At 37.2% G+C, this 16,999-nt stretch overlaps 1 protein-coding gene across 2 annotated transcripts in view; it reads left to right on the top strand.

The window, feature by feature from the left end:
* Positions 1-16,999, top strand: part of CLECL1 (C-type lectin-like domain family 1) — a 46,142-nt gene extending 29,143 nt beyond the window's left edge. The window contains exon 5 of one of the 2 annotated variants that reach the window (XM_064284640.1): positions 16,882-16,999. In XM_064284640.1, the coding sequence (XP_064140710.1) occupies positions 16,882-16,893 (12 nt within the window). In that variant the 3' untranslated portion in view covers positions 16,894-16,999. The remainder of the gene's footprint in view (positions 1-16,881) is intronic. The other variant, XM_064284638.1, reaches the window with a different exon arrangement.

Below are 16,999 nucleotides of genomic sequence, written 5' to 3' on the forward strand. Positions count from 1 at the left end.
ATGTAATTGTTAGCCACCTGAATATCTTCTCTGGTGAAGTGCCTGTTCATATCCTTTGTCCATTTTTTAATTGGGTTATTAGTCTTTTGTTGTTGAGGTTTTGCAGTATCTTATATATTTTAGAGATTAGACCTTGATCGGATTTGTCATAGCCAAATTTTTTTTCCCAGTCTGTGGGTTTTCTTTTTACTCTTTTGGTGAAGTCTCTTGATGAACACAAGTGTTGGGTTTTTAGGATCTACCGGTTACCTAGTTTCTCTTTTGGTGTTTGTGCATTGTTAATTATGGTTCGTATTCTGTTTTTGCCATGTATTAGGGCTCCTAGTGTTGTCCCTATTTTTTCATCCATGATCTTTATTGTTTTAGATTCTATACTTAGGTCTTTGATCCAATTTGAGTTAGTTTTCACGTATGGTATGAGTTATCAGTCTTGTTTCACTTTTTGCAGATGGATATCCAGTTATGCCAGCACCACTTGTTAAAGAGGCTCTCTTTTCCCCAATTAAATGATTTGGGGCCTTTGTCAAATATCAGCTACTCATAGGTGGATGAATTTACATCTGGATTCTCAATTCTGTTCCAGTGGTCTATGTATCTGTTGTTGTACCAGTACCAGGCTGTTTTGACTACCTGGCAGTATAATAGGTTCTAAAATCAGGTAATGTGAGGTCCCCCACTTTGATCTTCTTCTTCATTAATGCTTTACTCATCCAGGGCCTCTGTCCTTTCCATATGAAGTTGGTGATTTGTCTCTCCATCTCATTAAAAAAATGCCCTTGGAATTTGGATCAGGATTGCATTGTATCTGTAGATAAGTTTGGGTAGAATTGACATTTTCATGATAATGAGTATTCCTATCCATGAGCAAGGGATGTGTTTCCACTTATGTAGGTCTCTTTTGGTTTCTTGAAGTAGTGTCTCGTTTTCTTTGATTAGGTCTTTTACGTCTCAGGTTAGATTTATTCCTAAGTATTTTATCTTCTTGGGGGCTATTATAAATCATATTGATTTGGTGATTTCCTCTTCAATGTTCTCTTTGCTGGTGTAGAAGAACCCAACTTATTTTTGTATGTTTATCTTGTATCTTGACAATTTACTAAAATCTTCTATTAGTTCCAGATGTTTTCTTGTGGATCCTTTGAGGTTTTCTGTATATAAGATTATATCATCAGCAAATAGGGATAGTTTTACTGCTTCCTGACCAATTTCAATGCCCTTTGTTTCTTCTTCTAGCCTAATTGCTCTGGTTAGGACCTCCAGCACAATGTTGAGTAAGAATGGTAATAAAGGGCATCCTTGTCTGGTTCCCATTCTCAAGGGGAATGCTTTCAGTCTCTCTCCATTTAGGATGATGTTGGCTTTGTATAAATGCCCTTTATTATGTTGTGGATTTTCCCTTCTATTCCTATTTTGCTGAGAGTTTTTATCATGAATGGGTATTGGACTTTGTCAAATGCCCTTTCTCCATCAGTTGATAAGATCATGTGGTTCTTGTCTTTTGTTTTATTTATGTGATGGATTACATTGACTGCTTTTCTAATTTTGAAGGATCCCTGCATACCTGGTATGAATCCCACTTGGTCATGGTGAATTATTTTTTTGATATGTTGTTGAATTCTACTGGCTAAAATTTTGTTGAGGGTTTTTGCATCTGTGTTCATGAAGGATATTGATCTGTAATTTTCTTTTTTTGTGGTGTCTTTACCTGGTTTTGGTATCAGGGTTATGCTGGCTTCAGAGAATGAGTTTGGGAGTATTCCATTGTTTTTTATGTTCTGGAATGCCTTTAGTAGTAGTGGTGTTAACTGTTCTCTGAAAGTTTGGTAGAATTCTCCAGTGAAATCATCAGGGCCGGGGCTTTTTTTTTTTTTGGAGTTTTTTTTTTTTTTTTTTTTAATTATCTTTTCAATCTCTTCTTTTGTTATAGATTTATTTAGTTCTTCTACCTCTGTTTATATTAGTTTAGGTAGGTAGAGTGCTTCTAGAAATTTGTCTATTTCCTCTAGGTTTCCAAATTTGTCAGAGTACAATTTTCCATAGTATTCTGTTATAATTCTTTTAATTTCAGTTGAGCTTGTTGTAATATCATTTCCCTGGTCTCTACAGCCACACCAGTGTGATCCCTGGGGGCATTTTTTTTCTCTTTTGTGTTTCATTTCTCATTTTCTTGTCTGTCCACTCCAATGGCAGTTTCCCTCAACACTTCTCTTTTCTTGCTTGTTTCTTTCTCTTCTTTTCCATACCCAACCTAGCTCTAGCTCCACACAACACCACCTCTCCCTCCACCTCCCTCCTGCCTATATGCATCATTTACTGAACATTGCATCCCCAAGCAGTACAGGCATGGCCTGTTGGAACCTGCCCTTCCCTGACCCCCGACTCAGCTTGTCAGCCCCATTACATGCCTCAAAAAACCCATTCCAGCCTCTCCCCTTCAGCTGGACCTGCCCTGCTGCACCATAGCTGAGTGACTGACCCTGACCGTTGGACAAAGAGGTGAAAAATATCATATCCACAAACAAGCAAACAACAGAAAATGCACAGTCCACCTGCCCAGACACATCCAAATAAAACAAAAAATCAGGAAAAAACAAACAAATCTATAATCAATAAATGAAGGAAATAACTACTGAATGTCCCCAAAACAGCAGACAATATCAAAACATATTTTAAGAAAATAGGACAGGATAGCTCTAATAAGCATCCAAACTAAAACACCAGATGGCTTCCCAGTAGAAGAAAAGGCACTGGAACTACCTGATATGGAATTCAGATCTCTAAAATTCAGAGCTATCCAATAGTTGAAGCAAAAAAGCAGACAAAAACGAAGAAAAAATAGACAAAGTCATGGAAAAGGCAGACGGATTTATGGAAAATACAGACCAAAAAATGGAATAATTCAGGAAAACAATACAGGAACAAAATGCCAAAATAAATTCACAGCTAGAAATCATACAAAAACAACAACTGGAAATTCAAAAGGTAAACAACAAGATTTCAGAACTGGACAGTGTCATAGAAGGGCTGAGGAACAGGTTTGAAACAATGGAAGACTGGATCAGCAAAATTGAACTCAAACACTTAGATACAATTTTGTTTGAGGAAAAATCAGAAAAAAGAACAAAGAAAAATGTGGATACCCTGAGAATTATGTGAGATACAATCATAAGCAAAAATTTGCAAGTCATTGAAGTTCCAGCACAGGAGGAGAAAACAGAAAACACAGACAAGATCATTGAAGAATTGCTGACAGAATACTTACCTAATACCATGAAAGATGAAAAGATGACCATCCAAGAAACTCAACAAACCACATATAGGATAGATGCCCCCCAAAAAATCACCAATGCACATCATAATCACACACACTAAAACCAAAGATAAAGAATCCAGAGAGCAGCTTGAGAAAAGCAAAAAGTCACACTGAGAGAGGAAACAATAAGACTAAGCTCTGATTACTAGGCAGAAACCATGCAGGCAAGAAGGCAATGGGATGACATATATAAAACATTGAAAGAAAAAAATTGCCAACCAAGAATAATATATCCTGCAAAGCTCTTGTTCAAATATGATTGTGAAATTAGGATATTTCCAGATAAACAGAATTTAAGAGAATATGCAAAAATTAAACCAAACTTACGAGAATTATTAAAAAAGAGTCCTTTGGTTTGAAAACAAACAGTATCAGATGACAGCCTGAATCTAGGACCCAAGATAGCACCAGCCAGATACCAACATAGGAAATGAACTCTCAAGGACTATCCAAAACCAAAAGATTTACATCAGGGAGCCAGAAAGATCAATCTGCAAATGACAACAACATCAGAACAATAAAAGAGGAATAAACACTGTAGGTATAGAACTGTCTAATGGAGAGAAAGGCAAGGTGATATCAAGTAATTATAGACTAATTCGAACCAGAAGATAAGGGTTAATATCAAGGTAACCACAAAGAAAGTTAACAAACCAGCCTCATCAAAATAAAGGAGAAAAACATAAAGTCTCAGTTAAAACAAAATCTACAAAAACAAAAGAAATGAAAAAAAAATCCACAAACAAAAGGAATTCAGTTCAGGAGAGCAAGAGGACCAAAGATATTGTCAGCACCACAAAAAAAGCACTACAAAATGACAAAAATAAACTCACACCTATCAATAATTACACTGAACATAAATGACATAAATGCACCTATAAAGAGACACAGAGTGACAGAACGGATTTAAAAAAAAAAAAAAAAAAACAGGATCCATCAATGTGCTGTCACAAGAGACACACCTTAGAAACAAAGGTATAAATTTATGAAAAATTAAAGAATGGAAAAAAATATACCCAGCAAATAGCCACCAAAAAAAGAGCAGAAGTGGCAATACTAATCTTAGATAAAACAGACTTTAAAACAAGATCCACCATAAAAAGACAAAGAAGGGCACTATATCATGATTAAAGGGATGATTCAGCATGAGGATATAACCATAATAAATATCTATGCATCCAGTGACAGGATTCCAAAATACATAAAACAAACTTTAACAGCACTAAAAAGAGAAACTGACAGTTGCACTATAATAGCAGGAGACTTCAACACACCACTCTCAGTGAAAGGCAGAACACCTAAAAAGAAACTCAGCAAAGATACAGAAGATCTAATGGTCATGATCAGCCAACTTGAACTCACAGACATATAGAACACTCCACCCATGGGCTGTAAAGTACACATTCTTTTCCAATGCACATAGAACATTCTCCAGAATAGATTACAACTTAGGTCACAAAGCAACACTCAACAAAAACCAAAGCATTGAGATTACACAAAGTATCTTCTCTGACCTCACTGCCATCAAATTAACAACTCAAAGAGAAAGGGAAAAAAATCAATTACATGGAAACTAAATAACACCCTGCTTAAAAACCATTGGGTAAGAGATGAAATCAAACATAGAATAAAAAAATTCCTAGAATCAAATAAGAATTAAAACACATCATACCAAAACCTTTGGGACACAGCAAAGGCAGTGCTCAGAGGTCAATTTATAGCAATCGATGCACATATCAAAAGAGAAGACAGGGACAAAATCAAAACATTAGCTACAGAATTTGAACATATAGAAAGAGAACAGCAAAAGTAGCCTGCAGCCACCAGAAGAAAGGAAATAATAAAGATCAGAGCAGAAATAAATGAAACAGAGAATATAAAAACAATAGAAAGAATCAACAAAACTAACAGTTGGTGCTTTGAAAGGATCAACAAAGTAGGCAAACCACTAACCAAATTGACAAAAGAAAAACAGGAGAGATGCAAATAACCCAAATAAGAAACGAAAAATGGGGGACATTACAACAGTCCCAAGTGAAATAAAAAGGACCATAACAGAGTATTATGAAAAACTATACTCCAAAAAATTTGAAAATCTAGAGGAAATGGACAAATTTCTAGAAACACACTACCTACCCAAACTATCACAAATTGATGTTGAAAATCTGAACAGACCCATAACAAGAGAAAAGATTGAAAAGGTAATAATAATAAAAAAAACTCCCAACAACAACAAAAAAAAAGCTCTGGTCCAGATGGTTTCACTGGAGAATTCTACCAAACATTCAGAGAAAAGCTTATACCAGTACTACTCAAATTATTTCAGAACATATAAAAGGCAGGGATACTTCCAAATTCACTCTATAAGGCCAGCAGAACCCTGATACCAAAACCAGGCAAAGACACTACCAAAAAAAAAGAAAATTACAAACCAATATCTCTCATGAATATAGATGCAAAAATTCTCACAAAATTCTAACCAATAGAATTCAGCATCAAATCAAAAAAGTAATACATCATGACCAAGTAGGATTCATACTAAGTATGCAAGGATTGTTCAACATTAGAAAATCAATCAATGTAATCCACCACATAGATAAAAGAAAGGAATCAAATGATCATCTCAACTGAGGCAAAAAAGTATTCGACAAAGTCCAACACTCATTCGTGATAAAGACTCTTAATAAAACAGGTATAGAAGGGAAATTCCTCAACATTATAAAGAGAATCTATACAAACCAACAGCCAACATCATTCTTAAGGGAGAGACGCTGAAAATTTTCACATTCCCCTTGAAAACCAGAACAATACAAGGATGTCCTTTATCACCACTCCTATTTAACATTGTGCTGGAAGTCCCAGCTAGAGCAATAAGGCAAGAAAAAGAAATAAAGGGCATCCAAATTGGTAAGGAAGAAGTAAAACTGTCCTTATTTGCAGATGATATGATACTATATATAGAAAACTCAAAAGATTCCATAAGAAAACTACTAGAACTAATAGAAAGGTTCATCAGAGTAGAAGGATACAAGATAAATATACAAAAATCAGTTGGATTCCTATACACCAATAAAGAGAACGATGAAAAGGAAATCAGGGAAACAATACCATTTATAAGAGAAAAAAAAAAAAATGATTGCCATCAAGTTAATTCTGAAGCATAGAGACCCTATAGCACAGTGTAGAACTGCCCCACAGGATTTCCAAGGAGCACCTGGTGAATTCGAACTGTCAACCTTTTGGTTAATAGCTGTAGCTTTTAACCACTATGTCACCAGGGTTTATAATAGCCCCTAAAAAATAAAATACTTAGGAATAAATCTAACCAGGATGTAAAACCTATACAAAGAAAAGTACAAAACGCTACTGCAAGAAACCAAAAGAGATCTATGTAAATGAGGAAACATACCATGTTCATGGATGGGTAGGCTCAACTTTGTGAAAATGACAATTCTACCCAAAGCAATCTACAAATATAATGCAATCCTGATCCAAATACCAACAACATTCTTTAAAGAGATGGGAAAAAAAATGATTAATTTTATATGGAAAGGGAAGAGACCAGGGGTAAGTAAAGCATTATTGAAGAAGAAGAATAAAGTAGGAGGACTTGCATTACCTGACCTCAGAACCTACTATACAGCTACAGTAGTCAAAACAGCCTGGTACTTGCACAACGACAGATACATTTACCAACGGAACAAAATCGAGAGCCCAGATGTAAATCCATCCACCTACCTATACCTGATCTTCAATGAGGGCCCAAAGTCCATCAAATGGGGAAAAGGCAGTCTTTTTAACAAATGATGCTGGCAAAATTGTATGTTCATCTGCAAAAAAATGAAACAGGACCCAGACCTCACACCATACAAAAAACTAATTCGAAATAGATCAAAGACCTAAATACAAAACCAAAAACTATAAAGATCATAGAAGAAAAAATAGAATCAATGCTAGAGACCCTAATACCTAGCATTAACAGGATACAAACCATAACTAACAACACACAAACTCCAGACGATAAGCTAGATAACTGAGATCTTCTAAAAATTAAACACTTATGCTCATCAAAAGACTTCACCAAAAGAGTAAAAAGAGAACCTACAAGCTGGGAAAAAAAGTTTTGGCTATTACAAATCCAACAAAGATCTAACCTTTAAAACCTACAGGAAAATCCAATGCCTCTACAACAAAAAGACAAATAATCCTGTTAAAAAATGGGCAAAGGAAATGAACAGACACTTCACCAAAGAAGAAATTTAAGCAGCTAAGAGACACATGAGGAAATGCTTGCAATCATTAACAACTAGAAAAATGCAAAGCAAAGCCACCATGTGATAACTGTCTTACCCCAGCATTACTGCCAGGAGTCAAAAAAAAAAAAAAAAAAAAAAACAGAAAATAACAAATGTTAGGTTGCAGGGAGATTGGAACTCTTATGCGCTGCTGGTGGGAATGTAAAATGGTATATTTCTAGAAAAACTAGAAACATAAATACCATGTGATCCAGCAACCCCACTCCTAGGAACATATCTACAGAAATAAGAGCTGTCCCATGAATAGACATATGCACACCCATGTTCATTGCAGCATTGCTCACAATAGCAAAAAGATGGAAACAACCTAGGTGCCCATCAACAGAAGAAGGAATAAACAAACTATGGTACATTCACACAATGGAATACTATGCAAAGATGAAGGACAGTGATGAGTCTGCAAAGCATTTCATAATATGGATGAATCTGGAGGGCATTACTCTGAGTGAGATAAGTCAATCACAAAAGGACAAATATTGTATGAGACCACTACTATAAAAAGTCATGAAAAGGTTTACACATGCAAAAATAATCTTTGATAGTTTCGAGGAAGGGGAGGGGTGGAGGTGGAATAACACTAAATAGACAATAGATAAGTGGTAATTTTGGTGAAAGGTAAGACTGTACACAAGACTGGGGAAGCCAGCACAACTTGTTCAGGGTAAGGTCGTGGAAGCACCACGGACACATTGAAATTCCCTTAGGAACCGAATTATTGGGCTGAGGGCTGTGGGGACCATGGTCTCATGGAACATCTAGCTCAAATGGCTTAACATAGTTTATAAAGATTATTTTCTACATTCTGCTTTGGTGAGTAGCGCCTGAGGTCATAAAAGCCCGTGAGCGGCCATCGAAGATACTCCATTGGTTTCACCTCTTCAGGAGCAAGGGAAAATGAAGAAAACTAAAGAGACAAGGAAAAGATCAGCCAACTGGACTAACAGACCACAACTACCATTGCCTCCACCAGACTGAGTCCAGTACCACTAGATGGTGCCCAGATACCACTACTGACTGCTCTAACAGGGAACGCAATAGAGGGTTCTGGACAGAGGTGGAGAAAAATGCAGAACAAAATTCTAACTCAAAAAAAGACCAGACTTACTGGTCTGACAGAGACTGGAGAAACCCTGAGAGTAGAGCCCCTGGACACCCTTTTAGCTTATTAAAGAAGTCACTCTGGAGGCTCACCTTTTAACCAAAGAGTAGACAGACTCATAGGACAAAAAGAGACTAAAGGGGCACACCTGCCCAGGGGCAAGGACTAAAAGGTAAGAGCGGACGGGAAAGCTGGCAGTAGGGAATCAAAGGCCAAGAGGCGATAGTGTTCACATGTTGTGGGGTTGTTAACTAATGTCATAAAACAATATGTGTACTAACTGTTAATGAGAAGCTAGTTTGTTCTGTAAACCTTCATCTAAAGTACAATAAAAGAAAAAAAAAATAGCCTCCTAGCAATTCAAGCAATTTTCCATATTTCTGGTCCTTCCCCCTTCAGGTTTCCAAACTTTACCTAATATTTGATACTCTCCTTTATTTTACAGGGACATTCACCTCTTCCAAGTCTGTATCCTAATCATGCCTGACCAATCCATCATGTTTATAGTGGGATGTCTGCCTAGCAGAGTCTAACCTCTCAGGAGAGCAGATGAAGTTATATATAGCAATCTATGTCTACTGTCACTTCCACTATGAAAGGCTCCTTGATTTTCCCCATATACTATCTTTTCACCAAAAGAGGTTTTAGCCTCTCAATATTTCTTCACTTATTTTTTTGGAAAGCAATTAGTGATATGTTAGATGTAAACTCAAATATATCAGTAATTAAATTTAATGTAAATGGACAAATGCCCCGTGTAAAACACAATTGCCAGATTGTCTTCATAAAACAAGAAGAAAAAAAAAAAACCTCAACAACGAATAGAATAATCAGAAAAAATAATTAGTTAGCATGTAAAGATTTGAAAAACACAATTAATAAGCATAACCTGATTAACATATTGAATAATGAACTGACCGTGGTTTCACAATGCAGCTAAGAGTGGTTTCCTCTCTGGGATAAATTTTCTGGAAACTTTACAGATATGTCTAGCCAGTCTTGCACATGTTCTGTCTGGTAACAAAAGCAAACAGTGCAGACTGTCTCCTGCAGATGGAGTCATTAAACAGAGAGGCTTTTAGAAAGATATTATTGGAGACCTTCACCTATGCTGTCTCTATGGTGTCCTGCTACATTGGAGCAAGTATTAACATCAGCAACTGACTTACCCACTATGGCTAACAGATAAGAAAGGAAACATTTTAAAAAGCAATGAGCAGACACACTATATAAGAAGCTTAGAGAAATGAAAGGGCTTTAGCTTTTATCTGTTTTTTTTAAATTCTGGCATCGCCCAAGGCTCACTCTAGTGGAGATTAGAGTATACAAACATGAACTGACCTGTCCCTGGGGCTTACAGAAATAAAGGGGAAGGTTCTATATTTAATTTGGGAACTGAGGGGTGGGAGGGAGCAGGGAAGAGGTGCCAAGGCCCTGCAGCAGGCAAGTTGTGTATGGATATTTCTGGAATCAACCTTGTCTCAGAAACTGTGAGAACTGGGATACAGGAGGATTCACAGTGAAGCCCAGACAGTGCAGTGGAGGTGCAGCAGTCAACCAACACAACTTTGTGTTCCACTTCACGGTGTTTCATAGACCTAACCAGCTTGTTATTCAGTATCAACATTTGTCATTTTATTGGTATATTATATTCGTTTGAGTGATGCTCAACACTTTATATTAGCATTCTTCTATTTTTTGGACACGTTGTCGTTGCTGTTGTTGTTGGGTGCCGTAGAGTCGATTTCAACTCATAGTGGCCCTATAGGACAGAGTAGAACTGCCCTATAGGGTTTCCAAGGAGTGACTGGTGGATTCAAACTGCTGACCTTAGTTGCTTCTAATTTTTTGCAGCTTTTATAAAGAGACCTGAAACGAAAACAAAACTGTATTATAACAATAAAATTTACTAATTTTTCAACTCTGTGTTTCCTTTTAAATGTCTCTAAAAAGAAAATTGATTTGGTCTTATGGATTGATCTGATTCATGAATCTGTAGAATTGAAAAGAAAAGGTCTTAAGATTAGAACTAGGATAGGACACTCTGCTTAATTAATTTTTGAGAATTCACAATCACAGGTGTGCATGTACTGAATAAAATTTTGTTGAAAGGGTATATGAAATAATGAAAATCTAGAATGAATCTGACTTTTACAGAATCCTTTAAAAAAAAAAAAAACCACTTAGTAACAATGCTAGTTTTATGTTAGAAGACTATCAGGTGGTTATGGTATAACGTATACTTTGTGTAGAAGCCCTGGTCGCATAATGGTTAAGCACTCAGCTGCTAACCAAAAGGTCAGCAGTTCGAACCCCCCAGCAGCTCTGTGGGAGCAAAGACTGGCCATCTGCTCCTGTAAAGATTATAGCCTAGGAAACCCTATGGGGCAGTTCTACTCTGTCAATATAGGGTCACTATGAGTTGGAATCAATTTGACAGCACACAACCACAACCTACCTAGTGTAGCAAAATAATAAGGAATCAAATTTTAAATTCTAATGGCATATTTATTCAATTAGATTACAGTATTTTTCAACTTTGGTAAGAATGAGAAGCATTCATGTGATTATTTTTTGTCTGTAATGTGGATATGTGGTCACCTCAAAGGGCACCCAAACATATGAAACCCTTGGTAAATTTATGACCAATTACAATAGTTCCAATTTTGAATTGACAATTTACTGAGGTTTGGAGAGCGGTGTTTCTAGGTTCCCTAATTTTATAAATACGGATAAAAAAAACTCCCCTGGCACTAGTTAGAGCACCATTTGTTCATCATAATTTATCTAATTGCTTGTAACAGCTCAATCAAATAGTTCTATTTGCCTTATATTTGGAAAAAAGACAGATACATGAACGAGTCCTAATACGTCTCATGTCTCACAGCCCTAACTCATTCTAAGTTCTCTGACCAGAAGTTAGCCATAGTGCACTGCTATAAACATAGGCGTGGACCATAAAACTGACATACAGACTGTGAGAATTAGGCTGTTTTAACAAGAATAGTTGCAACAGAAGTAAGACTGAGACTCTGAGGTATGCTAGCTTGGGGAAAAAAAATTAAGGCATTGCACAATCAACATGACTCCAAGGGATACTTCTGTGAAAAATAATTGGCTGCAAAACTATGAATTAATATTCCAGTATAATAAGATATTTAGAGGAATTAAAGTGAACAATATTTCACATGCAAATTAGACAGAAAGTATAAGTGTAAAATAATCACATATTTGCTTTAAACAACTAGCAAGGATCACAAACCCAAATAATAAAAAATGCTCCTTAGGAGCAAGGATGATGAGACTTCATCTCATTTACTTTGGACGTGTTATAAGGAGGGACCAATTCCTGGAGAAGGACATCATGCTTAGTGTCTTAGTTATCTAGTGCTGCTATAACAGAAATATCAAAAGTGGATGGCTTTAACAAAGAGAAATTTATTTTTTTCACAGTAAAATAGGCTAAAAGGCCAAATTCAGGGTGCCAGCTCCAAGGGAAGGCTTTCTCTCTCTGTAGGCCTTCTCATCAATCTTCCCCTGGACTAGAAGCTTCTCCATGCAGGGACCCTGGGTCCAAAGGACACGCTCTGCTCCCAGCACTGCCATCTTAGTGATATGAGGTCCCCAACTCTCTGCTTGCTTCCCTTTCCTTTTATCTCTTGTAAGATAAAAGGTGGTGCAGGCCACATCCCAGGGAAACTCCCTTTACATTAGATCAGGGATGTGACCTTAGTAAGGGTGTTACAATCCCACCGTAATCCTCTTTAACATAAAATTACTATCACAAAATGGAGGACAACCACACAATACTAGGAATCATGGCCTAAACAAGTTGACATATGTTTTGGGGAAACACAATTCAATCCATGACACTTGGTAAAGTGGAGGGTCAGCAAAGAAAGAGGCAGACACTCAATGAGATGGATTGACACAGTGGCTGCAACAACCCGTTCAAGCATAACAACGATCATGAGGATGGCCCAGGAATAGGCAGTGTTTGGTTCTGTTGTACATAGGATCACTATGAGTCAGAGCCACCTCGAGGGCACCTAACAACAACAATCACTTAGATAGTAATTACCCATTCAGTATGGTTCTAACTACTTTAAAAATATTAAATGTATTTGAGCTAAGTAGACAGATACTGTTATTATTTCCATTTTAAAGGAGAAACTGAGTCTCCTGAAGAATTCGAGTACATTTTATAAAGTCACACACCTAGTAAGTGACAGAGGAGGAGTTTAAATTTGGTGGTTTGGTTTCAAAGTCTATGATTAACCACTCAGTCATATTATTTCCAAGGGCCCGATAGTCAATTTGTTGGAACGAAGATGGCCTGGTGTAAGATAATAAGAGTTTTAGGCACTGTAGTTACCTTGGGAAGGCATTCAAAATAGGCTTTGCTGCTTTCTATTTAAAGCCCCTTTATGCCTGAAAATCCATAACCGTAAGCCAAACTTACACCAGGCTGCCTTTGTGTACTGGCTGCCCTAGACTAGCACTCCATACACTCCATGCATAGGAACGTGTACACACTTGTACACACACGGACACCTATACAGACACACATGCACACATTTTTATAACTTTTTTGTATCTTAATCCACAAACTTAACAATACCAAAAAAAGAAAAAACCCATTGCTGACTCATAGTGACCCTGTTGGACAGAGTAGAATTGCCTCATAGCGTTTCCAAGGAAGGCATGGTGAATTTCAAACTGCTGACCTTTTGATTAGCAGGCATAGCTCTTAACCACTACACCACAAGGGTTTCCACAAACTTAACAATACCGACAACAAACTTAACGATAGTAATCTTTAAACACTATTCTAGTTCTGGATGAGTAACCTGGGTATTAGCAGAGGATAGTCTGTTGGTCAAACAAAAGCACTTTCTTTCGTCTAATATATCTTATCTGCAGAAAATTTCATGTAAGAAATATACTATTGAATATTAGAAGAACAAATTTCACAACTACTAAGGAATTGATATGCTCCATGATTTTAATATTGAAATCTATATAAATAATTATGTTTTCCTATTGTTTTTGGCTACCAGCAAACTCAAAATTAAATTCAATATTTAATTATTACAAGTTTGCTTGACTTTTTTGGCAATATATGTATATATAATTGTCTCCTTTTCTTTGATCCTAGTAATTAATGAATAATTGTCTCCATTGTTTTTTTTTTTTTTTTTTGGCAAATCATTTCAAACATTTTTGAAACAAATGTTGATAGAAATAAAATTTGTTTTGTCTTGTTTATTTGTTTTTAAGTCATCTTCCAGGATATTTCTTCTATGGTCAGCTATCTGGATTTGGATCCATATCAAAATATCTTCCAGGATATTTGGTGAATAAATTACTGAATGTCAACAGCCTTGTCTTATACTTATTACCATCCTCTGAGGAGCTGTCTATTTTGTACTCCCTGTAGTACTAAGTGGCGAAGTGATTAAGCGCTACGGCTGCTAACCAAAAGGTGGGCAGTTGGAATCCACCAGGCACTGCTTGGAAACTCTATGGGGCAGTTCTACTCTGTCCTATAGGGTCGCTATGAGTTGGAATCGACTCAAGGGCAGTGGGTTTGGTTTGATTTGGTAGTATTAAGCAAGGCCCCTGATTGGCAGAAACCGTTTGTGCTGGACTACTAACCTCACAGTTGGCAGTTCAAACCCATCCAGTGGAACCAAGGAAGAAAGGCTGAGTGATCTGCTTCCATAAAGATTAGAGTCAAGAAAACCCTACCATGCAGTTCTACTCCGTAACACATGGGGTCATCATAAGTCAGAATCGACTTGACTGCAATAGGGAATACTAAGCACAATGCTATGAGCAATGTAGGCATGCAGATGAATTAATTAATGAAAAAGAATGAAATAATATCCTCATTCTCTAGGTGTTATGGGGATTCCAGTTAAATCTCTAACTCTCTTTAGGTTTTAACCCTTTCGTGACTCAATTATTTTCTGCTTTGAATTTTTTATTGATACTATGTGTGTTCATTGACAGAAGTGTGCTGAATCATTGAGTGTGTCTGAATTTCTGGTAGGTAGTATGGATTTTTTTTTTTTTCTTGGCCCTTCCAATAAGCCTAGCCTAAGTGCTTGGTGGTGTGTATGAAGTACCACTAATTATACCCCAGAGTCCCCACCTGGGTCTATAGGTACATAAAACCAAAAAAAAAAAACAAACCCACTGCCGTCAAGTCGATTTCGACTCATAGCAAACCTATAGGACAGAATAGAACTGCCCCATACAGTTTCCAAGGAGCTCCTGGTGGATTCGAACTGCCGACCTTTTGGTTAACAGCTGTAGCTCTTAACCATTATGCTACCAGGGTTTCCATAGGTACATACAGGCAACAAATAAAAATTCTAAAAATTTCCATTTTTTCTGCCAAAAATTCAGACCCTCAGACAACGCCCTGTAAAAACAGTAATTTGTGGCACCCACCCCGTTTCTTCAGGTCCAAACAGTCATAAAGTCCCCTGCCTTTTGGCAGCACCACTGTCAGTAGTGCAGCGGTTTGCCAATAAACCCCAGAGGCTGGAAAAGTAAATGGCCGCTATATCACTGCCAGGCACGAATTAAGCAGCAATTCAGTGAATTCAGATGATTCAGTTTCATTTCAAGTTTCTATTAGAAAAGTCCTGTAAGTGCAAATGAACTAATTGGGCTTAGGAATTGAGCCAGATCCGGTTGAGTTGTGAATTGAAAATGTGATTAAACAGAGTTCACAAATGCCTCTTAGCTCCAAATCAACCCTTAATTTTCTGCTCTGCTATAATGGAGAGAGACTCTGTAAATATTTCTCCTTTGTCAACTGGCACAATGTTAAATTGTGTCAGTTGAGGGCATTCAAGTGAAACTGGAAGAGGAAGGGGTTTTTCTTCCTGGCTTAAGTGAGCTTTACTAAGGCATCTCTTCAGATGCCTTCACAGCAAGGCCTCTCACCAACTGGGCACCTCACCAAAATGGGCATCCCCCACAAACCATGTGGCTATTTTGGACTGAGTTCCCAGCTTTAACACCTTCCTGTGGACTTGTCCTCCAACATTCCAGAGGGAAAATTTGCAGTATTCCTGCTTACATAGCCCCTCAGTGAACTACTCTATCATCTACTGAGCTTTGGTCATGCCCCCTCTATAGACATCTGGAGCTCAGTTCCTGGAGGGGGAGGAGGGGAGAGGGGACACTCTTCCCTGAGTACTCTAAGTCCTGGACATGATGGTTGCTCCTTATACCTGCTATTCCTGTATTCTTCAAAATCTCTTTATCTCTTTTTAACCAATCCTCCATTACTACAATCCCCTATTAATATTATTTTTTATTATTACTAATTCTCCATATTCAAATTTCCTAGATCAAATTGCTTGTTGATTTCAGTCTCTTGATTAGACCCTGACTGATACAGGATTGTGGTTAATTTAACTAGAATTTTACTTGATCCATTTTTCTCACCTGTAACACCACTAGAATTTTCCTCTAATTCATTGGTATTTGAATGTTTTTGTTAAGGAGTGGAATCTTGGTTTCAGACAAAGTCGTATATGGAACTTCAGTAAGTAAAACAATTCAAAAACAGAGATACTTAGATTTAAGTAGGGTTGAATGACAAGATGCCCTACGTATGACTCCTCCTCCTCCCCCCGCCCTCTGCTCATGGTGGTCTTGAAACATCTCTAGAACGCTTTGACAAATTATCACTAGTGTATTCATTCTACCTAGTATACACTGGATGGATATTCACTTCCCGTTTCATTCAGGAAACAAAATAATGCCCTTCTGAACTGATCCAGTTATCCAATCATGGAGCAATACTATATATTGGCAGGAATTTAGAAAACTCAGAAGAAAATGCCGTTATTTCCACTAATCTAGTAGATTTTTAAACTCAGCTCTCAAGATTGAAGAACAGAAACCTGCCACTTTTTGAGTGGCCAAACTACAAAACTGCCACTGTTTATCTCAGAAAGTCCCTGTCCCTACGTGGGCCAAGAGGGAAATATTGAGATATTCTCTCTTTCCAGGACTGTTCCTTCAATAGTAGACCTGCTTTCTCAACTGAGTCTTCGGTCTGAAACAACTCCACCCCAAACCTGCCTATCACTGTGTATTAATGTAATCTTATCCATCTTTCATTTCAGTTCAGAGGATGATCAAATATGAACTACACTGCAGAGGTCTTCATTTTGCAGAGTCAGCATAAGGAGATTGTATCCTGCTAAGCACCATGAAGCAATGGGTTTTGTTTTTAAGCACCAT

The sequence above is a fragment of the Loxodonta africana genome, chromosome 4 (assembly GCF_030014295.1).
Source record: "Loxodonta africana isolate mLoxAfr1 chromosome 4, mLoxAfr1.hap2, whole genome shotgun sequence".
In the NCBI taxonomy this organism is placed as follows: domain Eukaryota; kingdom Metazoa; phylum Chordata; class Mammalia; order Proboscidea; family Elephantidae; genus Loxodonta; species Loxodonta africana.